General features: G+C 32.3%; 1 protein-coding gene across 2 annotated transcripts in view; it reads right to left on the reverse strand.

Moving 5' to 3' along the window:
- The window catches only part of LOC145268233 (leucine--tRNA ligase, cytoplasmic-like), a 310,979-nt gene that overhangs the window by 224,878 nt on the left and 62,953 nt on the right, over nucleotides 1–23,148 (reverse strand). For both annotated transcript variants that reach the window (XM_080123554.1, XM_080123555.1), the window contains exons 5-7: nucleotides 17,176–17,307; nucleotides 12,934–13,095; nucleotides 4,602–4,714 (exon numbers count right to left, since the gene is read on the reverse strand). In XM_080123554.1, the coding sequence (XP_079979680.1) occupies nucleotides 4,602–4,714; nucleotides 12,934–13,095; nucleotides 17,176–17,307 (407 nt within the window). The remainder of the gene's footprint in view (nucleotides 1–4,601; nucleotides 4,715–12,933; nucleotides 13,096–17,175; nucleotides 17,308–23,148) is intronic.

A 23,148-nucleotide genomic window follows, 5' to 3' on the forward strand; every position in this document is an offset into this window, starting at 1 on the left:
ATTAAATAAACAACATAGTCGGCGAGGTAGAAAAATCGATTTTACCCTTTGATAAACGACAGTATATAAGTAAATTCTTTTTATATTAATATAAAAAAAATATGCGGTCTCGTTTATGAACATAATAAACGCTTTTATTAAAAACACAAAAAAAACATTAAACAAGTAAAAGTATTTTTAAAAAAATATTATGGGGGGGGGGGGGTATAGTTTATTTTTAAAAACAATATCTCCTTCAAGAACGATCATAAAATGTGTTTTCAATCGATATTTATTCAATACGGGACCAGTTTTCCTACCTAGCGAAAGGGGACGAGTTTTCCCGAGACGAGTTTTCCGGAGACAAGTTTTCCCGAGACGAGTTTTCCAGGCACCAATCATTAGTAGTGGAAATTCAGCAAATTTGTTAAATTAAGTGGAACAGCTCATCAAGAACTTGTCTACATTGGACTTGAAAATGGCCATATTGTAGCATTACAAGCGTATGCTGTATTTTCGTGGACATCGGCAATATTACATACCTAATGTGCTTCAACAAGTCATATCTTTTTTATTTGTTGGTCAGTTTTTAAAAGAATTATATTGATGGAAAGAGAATAGAATAAGAATTCCAATAATGTTAATTTATTTTTCTTTTATGCGTTCAATGTTTTTATGTTCCAAGTTAAAAATGAAAAATTGGTAAAAAAATGACGACAAAAAAGGAAACACTTTTTTCAATGTTTTCATTTTATACGTTACGTTTGGAGACACATGCGCGGGGTTAAATTTGATTGGATATCGCTGAAACTTTACAGGCTATATAAACAAAGAAGTCCATCTCTACTGATGTTTGATTTTTATTTTTACGACAATAGGAAACAAAGTTACGACCGAACAAAGTTGACGAAGAATATTTCAAAATTGAGGAGATAAATCTGCATATATCATCCATTTTCATATAAATAATAGTTTCAGAATTATTTTCATGTATAATATGTAAATATTTGATAATTATTAATTGCGCGGAATTTTATTTCAAATGTTATCTTTTATAGAAATCAAATTCGCTTACGGAAAAACGGTCGCTAAGCGCGTCATGTGTTGAGCTGACTAAAGCATTCTCTTAAAAATAGAAAACCGTTTCTGCTTCCGTCTTACTAGACTAGTCATTTTTTATTCTGAGTTTGTCAATTTAAAAAAATCATTTTCAAGTTTCTCAAATTTGATTTCCAAACAACACTATTTGTTGTTTTTACGCTTTTAGTACACATGCACTAAAAGCGTTAAAAAACAACAAAATGTACTAAGTACATGCGTTTAACTTATTATTTGTACTTAAGGCAGAATTGTGTTTTTTAGTGGTAAAAAAAAAAAAGCATAACAAATAAAAGGTACTGTGCACTTATGCTACCATGCTGAAATTATTTAGAAACCCATTCTTAACATGGGGAGGAAGGGTGTTTTTTGTTTCTGTACTTTTACTTAACAATTAAATAAAAAAAGATATTGTGAAACTTGAATTTATTTTTAATTCATTGTCAAGACTATTTTTTCGAATCTGTAAAACAAACCCGTTTTTTTTTTAACTGAGGATATCTAAATAATAATAATAATACAAATAATTAGGCGGTTCGATAAAGAATTTCATTGTGATGCATTTTGTAAATTTTTACCTTGTTTCCACCTTAACATTTTTCTTTAAAATGACTACCTTTACAGGTTTTCGAGTATACTGAAAACGAATATCGCATTTAAATTTTCTGTAAATAAGTAGCTTTCCGCAAATTAAGCAATGTCATTCTTACGTTGTTGCTGGTGGCCATCTTGGTATACGCGTTTGTGCATAGTTTCTCGGGGTTGCGCTTGCGCGTACCAAGATGGCCACCAGCGATAACATAAGAAATGACATTGCTTAATATCCTTATTTATTTGCAGAAATTTAAATGCGATATTCGTTTTCAGCATATCTTAAAACCTATAGAAGTAATTTTAAATGTTAAGGTAGAAACAAGGTAAAAAAATTACCGTTTTATTTCTTTGTTTACATAATTGAATTTTCAGTAAAACAACAGAATAGAAATGACAAAAATCCATCAACTGGTGACTATATAGTTGTTGCTTATCAGGATTCCTGGTATCCTGGCACTGTGAAAGTTACATCGAGGATTCATATAAAGTACGATTTAGGGTTGCATCGCAGAAAATAGGGGTATATTTTATGTCAGATAGAGAGGATTAACAAAATTAACAATTGGACTGGTCCCAAAATGCATAAGTTCTGGTCGACTATGGGAATTTCCATCTTTTACAGAAATCCAAAATCTATATGAAAATTTTTCTTTGATATATTTCTGAGATTAATTCATATCTACTCAATTTTTTTTTTTCTTTAAAGGGAGTAGTAAATACCGGCCATGAATGCTCTTTAGGCATTCAATGGCTACACCCAAGATTAAGCTCTCCTTTGGTGAGGAGGCAGGAAAATGCCTATTCTCAATAAAGCTATATTTAAATACTACTATAATACTTAGTTTTGTTCATAAATAGACACCCACTGTATGATACCATGCGCCAGTTTTAAAAAAATTGAAATTTGTACATCTGAATTTATAATTCATGGCTTATGGTAAAGAGATACATTAGATTTGACTGCATAATCAGAAAGAGCACACAATTTTACATAAGACTGCCAAATTTCATGAGAATAGCTTGAAAATAAATGGTGGTGAAATTACTTAATTTCTTGAAATGTTGAGGTCCGTAATTTAGCCCACTTTTTCTACAGAAAAATGTCCACAGAAAAGCATAAATTTTGGCACTTAAAATTCTCATAACTTTTAAACTATTGATGGTATTTGCATAATTCAAACGGTTTTAAGTATCTTTTACATAGCTCTTTTCATGCAAGTTGATAAAATAACAATTATGTAAAAAGAAAAAATCAACTCGTAATGCTACATATTGTAGTCAGCTGGAAAGCAGGTAAACGGAAGACAGCTCCACAGGCCTGCAGTTCTAAGAAAGAAATTTTGTTCATGGAATCTACATTTAGGTTTAGGCACAAATAAAGAGTAGGGGAAATTATTGATAGTGTGTTCACCTAGATGAGTGTTTCTCGTGAAAGTTTGGCGAGGGGGGGGGGCCTAAATTAAGTAGTTTTTTTTATAAATAGAAAATCATCTTTTTATGATTTTTAGCGATTTTAAGAGCAAATATGTATCCGATACAAGGCTGATTTTAATCTCGATAGTTCGAATTGAGTTGTCTCCCTTTATTTTCAAATATTGCAAATCAAAAAATAGTGTTTTGCTTTGTAATCAAATTTGAATTTCTTAGTTAAAAAAACTACTAAATTACAGAAATTGATTAATTTATGGAAATATGACATTTGTTTTATGTCAAGTACATACACCTTAAAGATTTGTCTGTATTTTCTATATTTCTGTTTTTTTTTCTTTTTAATTAAGTTGAATCTTTAAGTAAAAGTTAAGAACCTTATTTTTTTTTTTACTACTAATGCTAAGTCTGACTGGAAAAATTCTAAAACTACACTCAATTCTCTTAATTATACACTGCTCCCCAAAACCAACACAAAATTTATTTCTCCATTGAAAAAAAAAAAAAATTTAATTGGTTAACTGCCTTAAAAAGTTAGAATGTCCTGGAAACAGGGAGATGATTCTACATTAAATTTATATGTAAAACCTATTCTCAAATTTGCATTCTAAAACAAATGTTTATCTTATTCTTCCGCAAAAAATAAGTGATACAATTTGATTTATTTAAATAACATAACCACAAAAAAGCAACTTTTCAAAACTGGGAAAAAAGGTTTAATTCATTAAAAAAATTATAGGGAGAATTTTGGCCCCCTAAAACTTAGAAGAGTCAATTTAATTTGACTAAACAAAAAACGGGTAAATTTTTTTTAATAGGGGGAGGGTAGTCTATTTAAATCTATAAAGGAAGAAACTGCTGTGAAAAGATTATATAGCATAATGGTTCAAAGGCTTGACTGTCATACAGGCGGTCGGGTTTCAATCCTGGCTTGAGGTAGTTGTCTGTCTAGCTGCACTGATGAGCTGTGATACAGCAAAACAATACTGTATGTGGATGAGTATAATGCTCCTTATCTTGAGTTGAGCATATTGGGAAATGATACACAAATTACCATGAGCGTATTAAGCGATGCTCTTTGTGTTAACAAATCGAGCTTAGGAATTCAGATGATATCAAAACATCGTTAATTCACTACCTGCACAGTAGCCGCCAATTAGCGTACTGGTTCAAAGCCTTGACCGTCATATAGGCGGTCGGGTTTCGATCCTGGCTTGAGGTAGTTGCCTGTCTAGCCGCAATGATGAGCTGTGATACAGCAAAACAGTATGTGGATGACTGACAAAGTCGAAATTAGCATCTCAATCTAAGCATGCTTTAACATTATCCCAGACTTAGAGTTAATATTGGGGTTAACTGAGTACATGATTCCATCTTACTCATCGTTAAGTTAATTTCAGAATAACTGAAAAATTAGTACTATCATTAGTTATCTCCCTTTAGTGCTCTTTGTAAGAGTGGCCATTACTTTAAAAGAAAAAAAGTAATAAAAAATAAATTACCTTTTTCCAAACTTTATTTTTCCAGCATCACGGAGTCTAAAGAATTGCCACTGGACAAACGTATCATAAAATGGGTTGGCATCAGTTGTAATAAATGAACGACGCCAATCAATCTAAATAAAAGAGAAATTATTTTAATGAAAATATTCTGAAAAATTAGCTTAATCCTTCAAAAACAATAAATAAAAATTGATATAAAGACAAATTTGATTCTCATTTAAAAAAAAAAAATATTTTGTAAATAACATTTCTAAATTAGAGAGATGAACTTGTAGTGAGTCCCTATTTATTCTCCCCTACCATCACAAAAGGGGAGTTAGAGACAAGGTCGGTTTTTAATGTGGAGTGCATTCAATTATTCAAAATAGGATCACGTAATTTCAACAAAAATTACATCAGTTTTCATTGACCAAGGACAGAACAGATAAAGTGTGGTAATGGTATGAGAGTAGATACTAAACTTTGCTCTTAACCAAAAGGACAATAAGAAGTTGTAATATCTATATTATATTTATGCTATCCAATCAATTGTTTCTTGGAAATTACTGGATCAATCTTGCTGAAATTTTGTACAGATCTTTGCTATGATAAGGTGCAACCTACTAAGTATTATGATATCCATTCGGTGCACAATTATGGATTAATAGATATTAGCATTGCAAAAATAAGCTAAATTTAACCATATTCATTAATCAATTTGCCATAAAGCACTCGATCAATGATTTACCAGTTTTTAACAGATTAAAATGTTTAGTATCAATATAATTAAACAAGGGGGAAAATTTGTTCAGTTTCACATTTCACCTTGCCAATAAAGCTGATTAATTATGTACCTATTGATATAATTTATCAATTAACAAGATTATTTCCACCACATCTGTCATAGCACAGGTTGGTCTATAAATTGAGATCAATTCACTATATCTTCAAATTACCAGTTGACAGAAGTATTTATTTTGGTAGTCTATAAATTAATAAATCCAAGGTACATAACTCACCATTTTTTTTTTTTTTACCATATAATCACCACTTATCAAGGCTCATGGACCACTCAAGGATAGGGGACTGTAATGGGTTATAGTCAGCTGGGAAATAGCTCCATGGTATTGTGTTCCACAGATGAGTAGTTCTGGGAAAGAAACTCTGTTCATGGAATTTTTGTTTTAGGCACAGATAGAGAGTAAGGGAAATTGCAGATAGTGGTTATCGCTAGTCGAGTGTTGGCTGTGAATACTTTACAAGGAGGAATCTTAGTGAAGTTCAGTCGAGCACCTGCCATGAAAATAACTATAGAACAGAGATAGGCTTACATGGCAGTGAGACATGGGCACTTCTGATCTGCAATGGCTTGAATGTAATGATCGTGCCATGATATAATGAATGTATGACGGTAAACTAGACAAAAATATCCCTTCAACCGCATTTCATAGTTTTTATGGGATTATGAATACTGTATATGATCAGCAGCTTAGAGGTCTGGTTATGAAGTCATATGCTTCTCCCATGACAACTGCTTTCTCAACGCTGTTGTGCGTGCCATGGTTTTAGTTACATTATCAACAACCAAAGGGGTGAACACTGGTCAACAAGAATAAAAACAGAAAACAACACAAACTTTGACACTTTTTTATAGATCAGTTGTATGCAGGGTGTGCGTGATACTATCAAGGAAAACAACCCTCTATGCACTAACATTCGCATCTTCATTGTCTGTTGAGGTCACTCTCCCGATCTGTTTCAAGCAATTACCTGTTGTCAAATGTCGGACACTTAAGATTGTCCCCAAATCAAGACAGTCTGTAAAACTCACTCCCACTCAAAAACTTGCATCTCCATCTTGAAGAAACGAGGGCAGATAACTCCACAATAATTTAAACTTGCAACATCAGTCTGGTAGGGTCTATGATTTCTCATTAGTCACTTAAAACCGTTTACTTTATAAAATAAATCGACTTGGTCAATTTAAGCGATTTTTGGAGTATGACCTTTTCATTCTGTCACAGATATGTACAATATAAAGATATGTTTAATATTGGGGAAATTCTAGACAATCACCTTTCTTTTTTATAGCTTTTATTTCATTGGACAAAGGAAAACAGAGTTATTATGATCATTTGAATGATTTATACCTTTACTAGCATGGATACCCAGCGTTGCCAGGGTCGACATGAAGTTCGGTTTGGCCACACCTGCTATACTAAGAATATTGAGCAGTTTTGCATTATTATATCATTACCCCCAACAAAAATTTCAAAAATAAAAGAACGAATGAAAACCCGAAAATGTACCCCATCCCCCTGCCGAAAGAAGAAGTATGTGACAAACTCTTCATCAGATATTTCGGCAGAAGGGATATGAAGAGAAGCTATTCTCTGGATATTGAGTACCTTTTTATGACTATATTCCAGTTTAAGCGAATTTCTTTTATGCTACCTCAGTCTAGAAAGATTTGTCTTTACAGTTTGTTGCAACGAAAACAAACTGTAAATAATTGTTTCAAAAATACCAAAGTAGAATTTGTGTCAACCGAAATACACATTTTTATGTTATAAAAATGAGTTTTGACTTATTATTAAAAGGAAAAAAAATAGCAGTTACAATGTCAAAAAATGTGAAGAAAAAAACTGGTAAAAAAACGTAAATTAAATTTTTTTTTTTTTTTAAATAAAGAATCATAGTTGCATTGAATTGTTTGTTTATTTTAAAACAAAAATCCACTGGACCACAACGTTAATTGCGAAATCACAGAAATTATTTTATTTAAACTAATTCACAAAATAATGCTTGAAAGTTTTTAGTTTTAATATTCACCAAAAATAGTTTGCGCACAGGGGAAATAACTCAAACACGTTTATAAAAAGAAATCAATGTCGGTAAAAATAAATTAAATTAAATATGTTATCAATATAAATAAAATTTACATAATAATCTTAAATAGAACATGCAAAACAATTCTCACTATAAACAATAACACAGCGCTATTTAATAAAATCAATTTCCCTCATGTAATATGCAAATGAATTGTATATTTTGTAAGAATCATGCTATATATAGGAATGAATGAAATGTTAAAGTAATAGACCTTTTGTATATATATTAATCAAATTGTGAACAAACAAACAAAAAGACAGGAATACAAATTTATATGTATCGATGTCGGGCACACAAAATATTTATACTTTATGAAAATCCTTCTGAATATCTGATATAAATAAATCTTAGAGAAGACATGTCAAAGAAGTAAGTTTGTGGTGCCATAATGGCTGCACTCTTACAATTATAACTGAAGTCATTTAATAAAAATTATTGCAAAATATTTTTATTTTAATTTAGTAATGTGCAACAGTTTGATCTTACTCAAAAATGCAAGTACAAACGTACATGTAGTTTAACAAAAAACAAATTAACACGAGATGGAAATGTTTTCTTTATTTTAATACTAGTAAGACCTAAAATGTTTTCTTTATTCTAATACTAGCAGGACCCATGTAATGGCATTGCCTGGTGGAAGTATCACCCTCCCCTCCTACTTCACCTGTAAAAAAAACAAAAGACAATTAAACTATGGCTGTTAGTGGGAGCCACTTCTGGCCTAGTAAAATAGTGGGCACTGACACCCAGGGACCAAAATGAATGTATATACCAAAGTAACAACATTAGTTTATATAAACCCATTTTCAACATGGGATTTGATTAGGTGCTGTGATTATTCTGTGTTTTCACCTAATGTGTCAACACTGAAGCAAAAAAAAAAAAAAAAAAAAAAAAAAAACACTACTGCAGACCTGAGCAATGATTTCCCTAGCCCTTAAATTTTTCCATATCATGAAGTAAAGGCTTAATTTTCAGATTAAAAAAGCAATTTAAGGAGGTAGTATTTTTAATGATTGTAATAGTCAGGGAGCAATTTGTAATGATAACGTTCTAATAAATGGAACAAACACATATTTTGCCACGTCAGTTGTTAATGCTGCCCCTAGCCGTTAAATGTTTCCCTTTTCTGGTGGTAAGGTGCATACAATTTTTCCCCAAGATATTTTGTTAATGCTAAGCACGTAATCTATGACAAGCGCCGTGGAAATGTACGTAAAATTTGAAAAGAAATAATGCAAATTGCTAGTGGCAGCATTAACAACGAGAGTGGCCAAAAAGTGGGTGTTTACAGCAGTAGAACATAATTCAAAATATGAGCCTGTAAGTGCTGCTAACTGCTTGGATAATTTACGAATAAGTGTAAAATATAAAAATTAAATGGTAGAGGCAGCATTGTTCAGGTCCACTATTTTTTTTTTTTTTTTTGCAATTTGAAAGTTATGTGTGTTTTAAAGGTCTTAAAAGAGTAAATATGTCCAATAACTGACCCTAATTGGGTTGGCATACACTAAAAGTTTGAAGCCAAATATTTCAGAAAAAAAAAAGCCAAAAAAGGCTAAATTGATAAATCTATCCATATTTTCACAAACTAAAAAGTTAAATTGAAAAAAAAAAAAACAAAGAGTGTGTGTGTAAATATGTAAACATTTATGCATTTTACACATCATTATTGTTATTTTTTGTGCTTATGTAGATTGGTGAGGTTTGAAACCGATGCATTTCATATAAGTATATATCAAAGAGTTTAGTGTCCAAATACTCGCGTCTTATTTATTATGATTGGTCTTGAAAAAAAAAAAAAAAAAAAAAGAAATGAAATTACGAGATTTTATTAAAAGAAATATGTTGTGGAAAAAAAGATTGTTTGCAAAAAATAAGTTTGTTGTATTTTGTTCAATAAACTTCCGGAATTGCTTTTTCGGCATAACAAAAAAAAAAAAAAAATGCAAATATTTAGTCCAGAGTTAGCATTTTCAATATAGCCATAATCTCTATATAGCATTAATAAAGGTAATGTTCAAGATTTAAAAAAAAATTTAATTTGTTGTTTTTCAGCACCTTTCACATTCACCTTACTGTGAGGACATTTCTATGTTTTTGGGTAATCTGCCAATGAATGAATACCAAATAGTAACTAACTAATCAAATAGTCTTGCCATAAGCTAAACAATGGGCACACATGTGTTGTTTGGCTACCTGTCGGAAAGCATAACATTCTTACATAAAAACAAATTATCGTCAACAATTTTACACGCGATAATTGTTATTGTAATATCGGAAAACCTATAAGTTTTGTTAAGTCACATGGAAAAGATAAAATAATTTACAAAAAAAAACAACCATAGTTTTCTAATTGATTATTTTGTAGTTTTCCAATTTGTTTTTAAAGTAGAAATCTTAATATAAAAGACCAAATTTGGGAGCCAATGTCTTCAATATATAAATGGATATGTAATGTGTCGGTTTGAAACATCACCAATCTACACAGTATATTTAATGGTATATAGGCACGATAGCAAGGGCTGTTTGTTTTGATAAAGATATCATACGTCTCTTAGTGAAAATTTTAATATTAGTAAGTGTTCGTTTATGAAACGTAGAATTGGATTCCAGAATATGAGAATATATAGAGCTCAACCAATCAGAATGGATGGACTTTGGTAGGGAGCATTTATTATTTATGAATCAGAAATTGTAAAGATTATGTAAGGTCTATGTATTTATGAACCAGTTATGGTCAGTGTAATCACAGATTGTGGAACTTGTAGAATTCATTCAGGTGAAAACTGGTAGCAGTGGTAGGACTAAATATTTAGAGAAAAATATGTTGCAATTGTGATGGTGTTGCTCGTAGGATGTGAACGTAGCATTTTATTATCACAATTAAAAAAAATACTATTTGAAAGCTACATAAGATAGTGGCCTAGATGTATTGAATGTGTATGTGGCATCTGTTATTGCAAACCTATGATACTTTGGTCCAGAAGGGAATTTCTGCAGTCATTTATTATAAAAGGAGATAATGAAAACTCCAGTAAAAGATTCAATTGTATTTGAACTAAACAGCCACAAATCAAATGCACATAAATTAGCTACAACAACCATTAACAATTTTCCCTCACTCTTGCCTAAATCTAAACACAAATTCCATGAATAAATATGATCATCTTCAAGTCCAATGTAAACAAGTTCTTGTTGAGCTACCCCCCCCCACCTAAATAATCCATTTCCACTACTAACTATTAATATGCTGTTGTCTCAGTGACTACCATATGCTTATTAACCTTTATACTTGAGTGGTCTTTGAGCCTTGATAAGAGGTGACTCCCATGTAAAACAAATAAAAATTACAATAGTCCAAAATGGACAAGTATTCAAATACTTTTCATTTTTTGTCCCGAAGCTTGAAACCTCTTTTCATCAACAATATTTGTAATGTCAGGCTGAAATTTCTGTACAGTTTGGAGTTTTATCAGAGATGATAATCCGTCAACCTAGTTCTTTGAAAAGATTGGAAATGAATGAATGTAAATTCCTCTGTAGTTTTCACAATGTAACTGCCTGTAAACTCTTTGATAATAAAGATGATGATAACTTGAAAAATGTTCCTAAAGTAAAGAGGGATAAAAATTCTCCCTACTTTTCTGAGACCTTCCCTCTAACACACACACACTTTTTCAAAGTTGTTGTCTGTGCAGGTCACAAATAAACTTGCATGTAACCTGTACAACACACATTCAACAAGTATGCCTTACTTGTGACCAATTACGACTACATATGCAATGTCAGATAATTAATGGGACTGGCATCGCAAGCAATTTATTTCGATTCCAAACAACTACATTATTTCACCCTTCAGAGAAACACCATTCAAGTCCAATCAACTTTCCCATCTTTCTCCTTTATGCTTCAAGGTACTAAGGATTTTTTTCTGGAATGCCCCTCAGCTTCATCAATGACTGTTGATCCGCTTTAGCTTGAGGAAAAGAAAAAGTCACACAGAACAAGACTAAGCAAATAAGGTGGCTGTTTTAATATTGCAATGCTTCTCTTAGCCAGGAACTTCCAGTTAACTAGAGTATTACAAGTTTGTGCATTGTTACGACAAAAAAGCGATGCAACAAAACCATACAAAAATAAGTCAGTTGTGAGGGCTGCATACGTCTAACTGACAATATAACAATTGACCAAAGTCTTATACGAGTCTTACTCTTCCATATTGCATTACCAAAATTATGCCATGGAAATGTTGATGTCCTAAACTATTTATTGTATGCTGAAATTTTACATGGTGGTTATAAAAGAACATCAGATCTATGCATTAAATTTGGAAAAATTGGAAGCTTAAATTCAGTCAAAATTTCAACCCTGAAAGATGTTTTCAAAGTGAAAGGTCATAAAAGATATGGGACTTCATTGACTAAAATATTGGCCAAGTAGCATGATTAACAGAATCAAAGTTATTGCTAAAAGCATGACTTTCATTTTACTGAGAATTAGACATTCCAAGATCAAATCAGTTCTAAGTTAAACTACAACAAATATTTTGCCCAAATTTCATGACAATACGTCAAATGACATGGACACTAGATTGTACACAAACTTCAGTGAAAACAGTCTTATCGGCAGATAAAAAATGGATTCAATTCAAAAACACTTATGTCATTCTGACTTTTGTTTTCTGTTTAGCAGAAATCATGCCAGTGTAAATCAAGGAAAAGTTCCTTCTGATGAATGTTTAGGTAATTCCAGTTTAATTTCAAAACTTTATATAAAAAAGGGTAATCTTTACTTTGAAATGCTTCTTTTTCAGAATGGTTTTATTTTTAATAAAATCTTTTGTGATCAAAAATTATTTTTAGTCTTTACTTTGAAATGTTTATTTTGTTTGCAGAATGGTTTCATATAAGAAAAAAAAAATTTTTTAAAGTTTGCACCAAAAAGAATTTTTATTTTGAAATGCTTTTTATTACACATTATAAAAAAAATGATTATTCGCTGGCACCAGAAAAACTCTTGCAGATAACTATGAAAATTTTCTTTACTTGTTCCAACCAATTAACCTCATAGTTAAAAAAAAAAAAAATAAATAATTCTCAATTTTGATTTAATAGAGTATTTATATCATAAAATATACATTTAAAATATTTTAGCAAAAAATCTGAATTAAAAAATAACAAAAAAAAACACAGCAATTAAACTCACATAAAAATCTTTTAAAATCTGAATCCGATTGAGTAGTATATTTGTAATATAAAATAAACATCTGAAATATTTTATATTCATATGAAATATACCAAACCTTTGGCTAAGATCATAGAGAGTAGAGGTGCAAGGCAATGCCTGGCGTTGCCCACCCTAGAGTCTGTGACACTCAATGATTCCTAAACACCAAAACCAAATAAGGAAGATAAAGAAAATAATAAAGCATTTTTTTTTTTTTTTTTTTTTTACTTACTTTTACTCCCATCTTTTTTAGGTCTGCAATAGTATGAGGTGGAAAATATTTCAACCAATAAGAAGGGTCAGCAAATTTTACAATTTCATCATCCTTCAGACCCATAGACGACATGATCTGCCATTGATATTTAAGACCTCCTGTTTTGGCCATAGCTTTGCTCTGTTTAAGATAAAGAAAATTTAATTTGAAAAGACATCATAAGGCAAGAAAGTTTGCAATGTACAATAAAACATTGGTATACATATAGGCATAAAAAAATCTTATATTTATAATTACATTTGTAAAGAGAAAACAATAAAAATCAATTTGAAATTGTCATAGGGAAACTCAATATTCATTATATTCAAAACAGACCTTAATATGTATGCAAAGATTTAAAATAACATTTAAATAAAGTTTTCAAAATGAAATATCTATTATACTATAAATGTAGTTAACTAGTAATGCCTGTCTTATTTCTTTAGATTAAAAAATGTATACATACACTAGCAGGGGTGCCCACTGTTGCCCAGTCATAGAATAAATATATTTTACTTTACGCAAATTCCGTATTTATTATTATAAAGCCAATTATTTCATATTATATTGTACCCAATATATAGTCATGGTTTCAAAAGTTAAAAAAAATATGATTAGAGTGCCATCAGCTAGAATTGAAGCCAAAATCAAAACATAACAAAAAAGCTTCATGATTGAAACTGTCTACAAGTTAATTTCCATAGTGTTAATTCAAGTTTGTTTGTACTCAATATGGTTGGACTGTGGAAAGGAGTGTGAATTTTATTAAATACAAGCTGTTTCCATGACAACAATGTTTTTGATAGACAAGATGCAAGCAAGGGTGGTTGGGCAGTCCACAGAGTTTTATATATATCTATAAAAGTGTGTGTGTGTGTGTGTGCGCGCGCGTGTGTGTACATTTCCCTACGCAATAACTCAATTTTTAGTCTACACACTCGAAATTTGACATACAGGGTACTGAGATTTGGGAAAATCGATGTAATCAGTTTTTGGTCAGAAATTTGGCGATTAATGGGTCGAAGTTCAACGATTTGACCTTTAAGAACTCTACCAAACTCCTCTGACAATTTTGGGGCTACACACTTTAAAATTTAGATATAGGTTCCTTGGACATGGATCTCAATAACTCGATTTGAGCCCAAAACAATAAATTTTAAGGGGTCATAATAGGGGTCAAAGTTAAAAAAATTGACCGCTTTTTTTTTTGTTTGCTCAATATACATCTCCAAATACCCGGGCAACGCCGGGCACCCATGCTAGTATATATATGAGTTAGTTTAAATTATAACCCGCTGTCTGGCTTTTGTCGGCCATGTTTTGATCTGTAGAATTACTTAAAGGGGAAGTTGGTTGCCTCTCTCTGTCTCCCTCTTTCTCTCTTTATATATACATATATATCTTGGAAGTTTGTTTTTTTTAACCTTGAAAATTACATTATAAAAATTTTTTTAATTAATTTTTTAGTTTTTCGGAAAATTATTTTGTTAGTAAATCATTTAATCTCTTACAATTGTTGAATCAACTTGCTTTTTCAAACTCACAATAGTGTTAAGTTTTCAGGAATCATCAGTTATTATAGATATACATATAATACTAGCTATAACGCCAGGTCGAAACATAATGCTGGGTGGAGGGTTTAGTCACATACTATATAAGAGTCACTGAATATCCTAACAATTTTCCTGAAAGTAGACCACATTAGATTTATGGAAACATAAAACATCCATCTTTATCTATGAAAATCAAATGGGGAAATAACTCTCATAGCTTAAAGAGAAAATAATTATCATAGCTTACTTCTGTTTTTAAATGCAACTGATGTTGTTTAATAATAATTTAAATATAAATTAAATTCCTAAACAAAACAATTAAAACAATTCTATTACTACTAACAAGTAATAACATGGAACTAATAATTAAAATAGATTTTCTTTAATTTAATATGCAAATGAGGTTACTTCTTGATTGTAGATTTCCTTTGAATAAATTGTATACATAGAAATCATGCTGGATAAAAAGGGATATAAACGTGGGTTTTCAGTATGAAAATTGATTTGTGAAACACTGTACCTTTATATTAATAAAATTGTGATCCTTTCACATATTTCTCTGCATTTTCTTGCGACTCATGACTTGTAGATTATTTTATCATAAATTGATTATTTATTGAAATTAAATAAAAAAAAATGAGGGTTTGTATTACTGTACACATAGATTCGAAAAAGTTGTCAAAAAACAAATATATAACAAATAAATGTTATCAAAAGCAAGATAAGTTACTTTTCTACCAAACTGGATATATTTTTCGTGTTTTTATTCAATGTAACATGTTTATTCAGCTTGAAAAACATACAGTGTTTACCGATGTATTGGAAAATTCAAGATGGCTTCTGATTCTCTCTTTAACACGGTAAGTTTGGGAAAAGGTGTTATAAATAAAAACCCAGATAAAATACTGTTAAAAACTCGCTCAATATATGTCACCGTGACATGGGTTGACATATATTCGGCGGGTTTTTAATAGTATTTTGTATAGTTTTTTTATTTATAACACCTTTTCCCAAATTTACCGTGTTAAAGAGAGAATCAGAAGCCATCTTGAATTTTCCAATACATCGGTAAACACTGTATGTTTTTCGAGCTGAATAAATATGTTACATTGAATAAAAACACGAAAAATATATCCAGTTTGGTAGAAAAGTAACTTATCTTGCCTTTGATAACATTTATTTGTTATATATTTGTTTTTTGACAACTTTTTCGAATCTATGTGTACAGTAATACAAACCCAAAAATGAAATCGAGTGAAGTACCAAAACAAACTTAATATATATGACCACTCAAAGGTAGATCTGTAGAATTACTTAAAGGGGAAGTTGGTTGCCTCTCTCTATCTCTCTCATATATATATATATATATATATATATATATATATATTTAAAGAACATTTAAAAACTGATAAGGTATATTGATGTTCATCATTAAATTATTAAGAGCTATGTAGGTGATACTTTCTGCATTATTTTTATGTGTAATATGTAAATATTTGATAATCTTCAATGGTGCAGTCATTTATTTAAAACTTAAAAATTTTTTTTGAAGTTAGCAGAATATAAGAAACTTCATTATAGCCACATAATGAGTCCGTATTCCCTTCCTAAAAATAGAAACTGCTTTCATATGCTGTACATGGTTTCATTTCATTAGACCATTCTTTAAGTCTGAGTTTCACAATTTACAAAATATTTTTTGTTCAAGTTTTTCAAAATTTATTGGGAAAAGTAATGAACCCATTCTATTTTTTTACAATAATCTTTTTAGACTGAGGGAATTTAAATTTTAGTCTCAATATAATGTGACCCTTTTTGGGGAGCTGGATTTCCTATATTAAAACCTACCCTGCATCCAACTCTGCTCTTATGGGGAGGAAAGTAAATAAAGTGCATTATCGTCGTACACACGTCAGAAAGTGTTTTTCTGATATTTGCTATTTATAATTCCTCATTCGTTGGAAGTTCAATTATTTGTAAAAACTGACAGATTATGAATTGTATTTTTTTTAAATAAAACTGTATAAAGAAAAGATGTTTCTTTAATTTTTTTTATTTTAACATCAGAAAACATCTTTTTTGTTTGCATATCCCAAATGTATAAAGGAAAAATAAAAGCACACTATTTGTAGTTTTAATTCATAGTGGTCCAGAATTCTCCCCATAATTAATAACAAAAAATACAGAAATATCTTTATGACACCCATGACATAACAGAAAAAAAAAATCATATTCCAAAAATTATATAAATTGTTCATGTAGTTTTATTTTTATTAAAAAAAAAAGTCATTTTTAAGCTATTCATAGGAAATCGTAGGCATTACAAGGCAGATCTCACAAGTTTGAATAATTGTGGATTTATTTGCCATTTGTTTCTTCAAAACGGTGATGCAAGAGAGTACCGTTTTGTTTACTACTAAAATGTGATTTTCTTAATTAAAAATAAAATGGCTTTAAAATTGAAAGAATGGATGAGTTAATAAATGTAGAACAGTTAAGGTAGCAGGTTCAGTTCACAAAGAATGGACAAGGAAAACATGGAAGGAAGAGACAAAAAGTGGACGAGAGAAAGAGGGATAAATACAGACCTGGCCAAAGATAATTTAGAAATCAATATCTTAAAGCCATCCAATACAAACATTAAACTGAAGATAATGATAGAACAAACCTTTTTGCCTTTAGTTTTATCAATAGATGCTGGGTTGACTTCTTCAGCTTCTTGAGGAACATCATCATCAACCGGAAATACTGGGGGAATGCCATAAACTTCTATTTCCCTCTTCAATTTGTCTGCACAAGCCTGAATAAATAAATTCAAAAACTCAAAAATTAAAACTTTTTCACAAACTACTACAAGTGTTTACACATTCATACAAAATTTAATAATTTGATCAAGTATATTTTTTTTTCAGAGGAAAATCAAATATTACTGAGACCCATCGCTACAATAGCTGTCTCTTCCTTAGCAATGTTAAATACAAAAACTGAACCGATACTCTATAATGCAAAATACAACTTCCTGATTTTTAAACAAAAGCTGAAGATATCTTCATTAGAAATGGTAACCTACTTAATACCTACAATCTCCATATATTCGTATCTACTGGAAATATGCCCATATAACTATTTATTGTACTATACATACTGTATACGACATAGCATATAATTTACTCCCAATTATACCTGTACTTTAATGTACTTCATATCAAAAATGACGTTACTTGTATCTATTGAATATAAAACTTAACCCTCCTGCTATCTAAAATATCCAGAGCTTGTACAATTTTTTCTAGTTAATTCGTAATACCATACCATTCTGCAACGCATTATCCTATTCCTAAAACATAAAAATAAGAAAAGGAAACTTTTCTTTTTTCTTTTTTAACATAAAAGAAAAAACAAACCATATTAACTCCTTCCAACAGACCTGTTTGCAAATATAGCTGCTTCCACTGCATGAACTCTTACTCAGCCCCTCCTCCAGTAACAAACAATGAAATAGCAATGCCCTGTAATCACTTTGAGGAGTATAATTTTTCAGTTGATATATAACCCGTTAACATTAACCACCAACGCGGGGGCACAGAAATACCTGGATTAGGACCCAGGCGCGAGGAAAACTCTCTCGGTGCTGATGGACTCATAGATCTTTCCAAGTCATCCGTCTAGGAGAAGAAAAACTCTGAAGCTAAACCTAAGGGGAGGAAGGCCTCTCCAGTCTTGGATGACAACCTTCCTAGAGCTGGTGACTCAAACAAATTACCAGTCAGCAAACCTAAACTGTTTAAGGAGTAGATAGGCACTGTCTATCGCCCGGCTTCCATACTCCTTTGCTTATTAGCTAGGCATAGAGGTCAAATCACAGGGAGTCAACAGATCTTCAGTGGTCGATCTTGTTTCCTGAGTAGGGCAATGAACGCCGTTTTCCCCACTCCCGACACATCCCATCCCTTAAACTGGGAGTGCTTGAATGCCATAATGCTAGTAAAAGTAGATTGGGTTCATTATCGTCTGATGGGTTGAGGGTACCGGATAGACAGTTCCTGGCTGCTGTTCCTGACTGGTAGTACAGGAGCCCTAACTCTTTGGTACCGCTTAGAGCGGCTGCTCCATCAACAGTTGTATAATATCAGGTTGTTTGTAGTGCCATGTCACGCATGGAAAGGGACCCTGCACTCATCCCCGGTGGGCTATCTTGAGGCCACAATCCTAGTAGACGGCAGGACAACTGATGGTCTGCTTGTGTTGCTGCATGTCTGGTATTCTGCATAACCACTTGTTTAGCATCCCTTACCTAAACTGAAACTCTTAAAAAATAAAAATTGATAGTACAATCAAAAATTACGCTAAAACCAAGACAAAACTCAAACAAAACCAACCTGCCTTCTCTCTGGAGGCTTGCATTTACGAACATCCGTGGGCTTAGAACTAATTTAAATGATGTTGAAGCATTTCTCCTAACAAACACTCCGGATATCTTAGCACCAAGTAAGACTAACCTACACTCCTCAATCCCCTCTAACTACTTTAACATGCCTGGATATCTCCCACTCTGCCGTAAGGACTGACAGACATATGCATGGGCTTGGAGTATATATTCGGGACACCCTCCCCTTGACTAGAGAAACTAAACTAGAATCGGATGATCAAGCCTTTATGTGCTTTAGACTTAACATGCAACATAAAATTAATTACTTTTATTTTCTCTACCGCTCTCCCTCAACCCAGGACTGTACCCTAATAAACAAAATCTCTGACAGCATAGATACAGCACTTTCCCTCGACACTAGCGCACAAGTGCACGTGTTTGGTGACTTCAGACCAGCAAGAACAACATGCATCACTTCTAGATCTGTTTCTGACCACAGTTCCCGATGACTGTGTAACTAATGCCCACAGCCCACTTGGGAACGGCGATCTTGCAGTGGTAATAGTTGAAATAGCCCTAAACTTTAGAGCCAAAACTGAAGAGCCACTGCTCAAAACAACAAGATATTATAAAAACTGCTTCTGTAGTACCAGTTTTCAAGAATTCTGGTGAAAGAACAGACCCAGTAAATTATCACCCCATTAGCCTCCTCCAACTTTTCGCCAAAATATTTGAGACAATAATTAACCAAGCTCTAGTCCATCACCTTACAGATGCTAAACTTCTGACTGACCAACAATATGGATTTAGACAAGACTGTTCAACAGCAGACATCCTAACTGTAATATCAGAATGCATATACCAGTCACTGGACAAAGCGGTGGAGGGCAGAGTGGTAACTCTAGATATATCTAAGGCTTTTGACAGGGTATGGCATGAAGGCCTTCTCAGGAAAATCAGATCATATGGTATCACTGGAAGAATACATGACATAATTAAATCCTTCTTAGATAAGAGAAAAATCCAGGTTGTCCTTGATGGCCGTACATCTAAACAATACAATATAAATGCGGGAGTGTCTCAGGGGTATATCCTTGGACCTCTGTTATTCCTAATATTCATAAATGATCTCCCTGACAAAATTTTCTGTGAGATGGGTATATATGCTGACGACACCACACTCTATAATAGACACGACAGGAAAACAAAATGAACACATATCTAAAGAAATGGCAGAAACACTAGAGGATGACCTCCGATCTGTAGTGGAATGGGGACATAAATGGATGGTCACATTCAATGGTGCCAAGACTAAACTCGTTTCCTTCAATAATTACAAGAAACATTCTCTATCACCAATAGCAATGGCCAATGACTCTTTATCTGAAAGTACATCCTTTAAACTCCTCGGCCTAACGTTCTCTGGAAACATGAGTTGGAACAATTACATCAAGAGTATCGCCAGGACTGCTGCGAAGAAGGTAGGTTCTCTCTACCGTGCTAGAAAGATACTAACACCCGAAAGTATCCTGTACCTCTATAAGGCCGCCATTCGCCCATGTATGGAGTATTGTTGTCATATTTGGGCTGGTGCATCTGCTACTAGTCTCTCGCTCCTAGACAAGGTTTAAAAGAGAGTCGCCAATCTGATAGGTCCTGAACTGTCATCTAAACTTCAGCCCCTGTCCTATCGACGAAATATTGCATCCCTCTGCCTTTTCTACAAGTACTTTAACGGTGAATGCTCTGACGAACTGCAAGCACTTGTGCCCCCTCGACATGACAAACCCGACAAGCAGCTAAATCCCACCCCTTCACAGTAGAGATTCCTAGATGTAAGAGAGCCTTCTACTCCAGTAGTTTCTTCCCCAGGACAGCTAGACTTTGGAATTCCCTGCAGAGTCCCTGCTTCCCCAACTGTACTGACATGCAGAAGTTCAAGTGCAACATGCACCGACATCTTGCTGCCCAACTCTCTACACAGAACCCCTGATGCCTATGTTACTGATAGTAGCCCCTTACAACAAAGTGGCAATATGCCTTGTTTGGGGTGAAAATGTAATAAAAAAAAAATAAATAAATAAAAAAAAAAGTCAGCTCGGAAAATTAGTTAAAAGAGGAGGGCACCAGGGGAGCTAACTCCATCTAATTCTTGAAGTTTGAAGATGTACATGTATTTCTAATAACTTTATTGATAAATTTAGAAACAATTAAAAAAAAAAAAAAACAAAAAAAAACGGAACATCTAAAATGGTACTTGTACAGTTTAATCAAGGCATTAAAAAATGAAAATATTGAAAAAAGTTATATCGCATGTATCCGTTATGGAATGAAAAAAGATTTAACTTAATTTGATCAAGTAGGTTTTTTTTTACAGCGTAAAAAGAATTTATGATAGTAAGCTGAAGGTAGCCGTGTTTGAATTTTTAGACAACAAGGAAGGGGAGGAGGCACGGGGAATTAACTTGTCTAAAGTGCCAATACGCCCCCCCTCCTTATGTTAAATAATAGCTTTTCTTCCTTCGTCATGGTCTAAAAATCAAAACATGGCTACCTGCAAATTGTTTTTCCACTGTAAAAAAAAAAAAAAAAAAAAAACTACTTGATCAGAATAAGTGAATTTTTTTTTCCAGAAAGAAGTTAATTCCATGCATGTACAAAATAATTGTTTTTCAATATTTTCATTTTTTAATGTTTTGATTAAACTGTACAAGTAACCTAAAATTATTCAAAACTGTAAAAATAATCTTGTCAAATTTTGGCAAACTTCAAGAATTAGATGAAGTTATCTCCCTTGGCGCCCTCCTCTACGTAGTTGAAATTTTCAAGATAACTTCATAGCAATGAGTCTCACTGTAATTTGATTTTCCTCACTAAAAAATTAAATAAATAATAAAAAAGATACTTGATTAAATTAAGCGATATTTTTATGAGAACAGGCACATACATGATAAAGATTTTTCTTTTTTCAATATCTTTGTTAAACTGCAATAAGCACTGCGGGTCATATATTTACCCCTTTCCACATAACTAAACTGGCTGGTATGTGATACGTGAAATGTCTACTTTAAACCTAAATATGAAAGATCTTATGTAGCGGAACACATCAATCAAATAAATAAAATTTGAAAACAATCTGGTTTCAACTTATTTCTGATCAAAGTTGTCTCCCCCTGGATCACACTGTTCAGGGGAAGACTACTCAAAGCATTTAAATTAAAAACAAGAATTTATTTTATACTAGCATGAGTGCCCGGCGTTGCCCGGGTATTTGGGAATGTATGTTGAGCAAAAAAAAAAAAAAAAAAAAAGTGGTCAATTTTTTTAACTGACTCCTATTATGACCCCTTAAAATTTATTGTTTTGGGTTCAAAGTTATTAAGTTAGATCCATGTCCAAGGAACCTATATCTAAAATTTCAAGTGTTTAGACCAAAAATTGTTGGAGGAGTTTGGTAGAGTTCTCAAAGGTCAAATCGTTGAACTTTGACCCCATAAATGCCAAATTTCTGGTTGAAAACCGATCACATCGATTTTCCCAAATCTCAGTACCCTGTATATCAAATTTCGAGTCTGTAGACTTAAAATTGACAGAGTTATTGCGTATGGAAATGTACACACACACAGACACGTTCACTTTTATAGATATATAGATTTATTTTATATACTCAAACAATGATATAGTAGTGTGAAGTATAGTTCTGTCCCATCCTAGAAGGTTCAACCTCCTAGGCTTTATTTTCTTTCTTAGAATGGGGTTGTTTATTGGTAATCATCTGAGGTGCCCCTACTGGAGAATGCCAACAGAACTGCTTCAACATTTTTGTAGGTCAAAGTTTAAACTGGTTTCTAGAGAGGAAGTAAATACAGTAATAACTTGGGGTACAAATTTAATTCATTCCATGACCGCTGACGTATCTTGAAGAAATCGTATCTCAGAATAAGTATTCCTATTTGAGTTAAAAGAAATGGAATTAATCCGTTCCAAGGGTAAGAAATTTGTCCCCAAACAAGCTCAAATTATACTCAACAATCACTCAAATACAATAGTAATGTCACAGAAATTGATATATAATAATAAATACTTATAAAAACAATAAAAAAAAAAAAAGAGAGTTGTACTCACTGCCTAGGTGAGTGCTGGCATACAGGATATATGCAGGGAGGGAGAGAAGCAAAGTTACTGTGCAGACACACGCAATGTTGCAACTAAAAAGGGGCAAGATTATACACAATTAAAAACATTGAATGAACTTACTAAATGCTTAACATA

This window comes from Euprymna scolopes, chromosome 43 (genome assembly GCF_053919585.1).
Source record: "Euprymna scolopes isolate OS-2025 chromosome 43, ASM5391958v1, whole genome shotgun sequence".
Lineage (NCBI taxonomy): Eukaryota > Metazoa > Mollusca > Cephalopoda > Sepiida > Sepiolidae > Euprymna > Euprymna scolopes.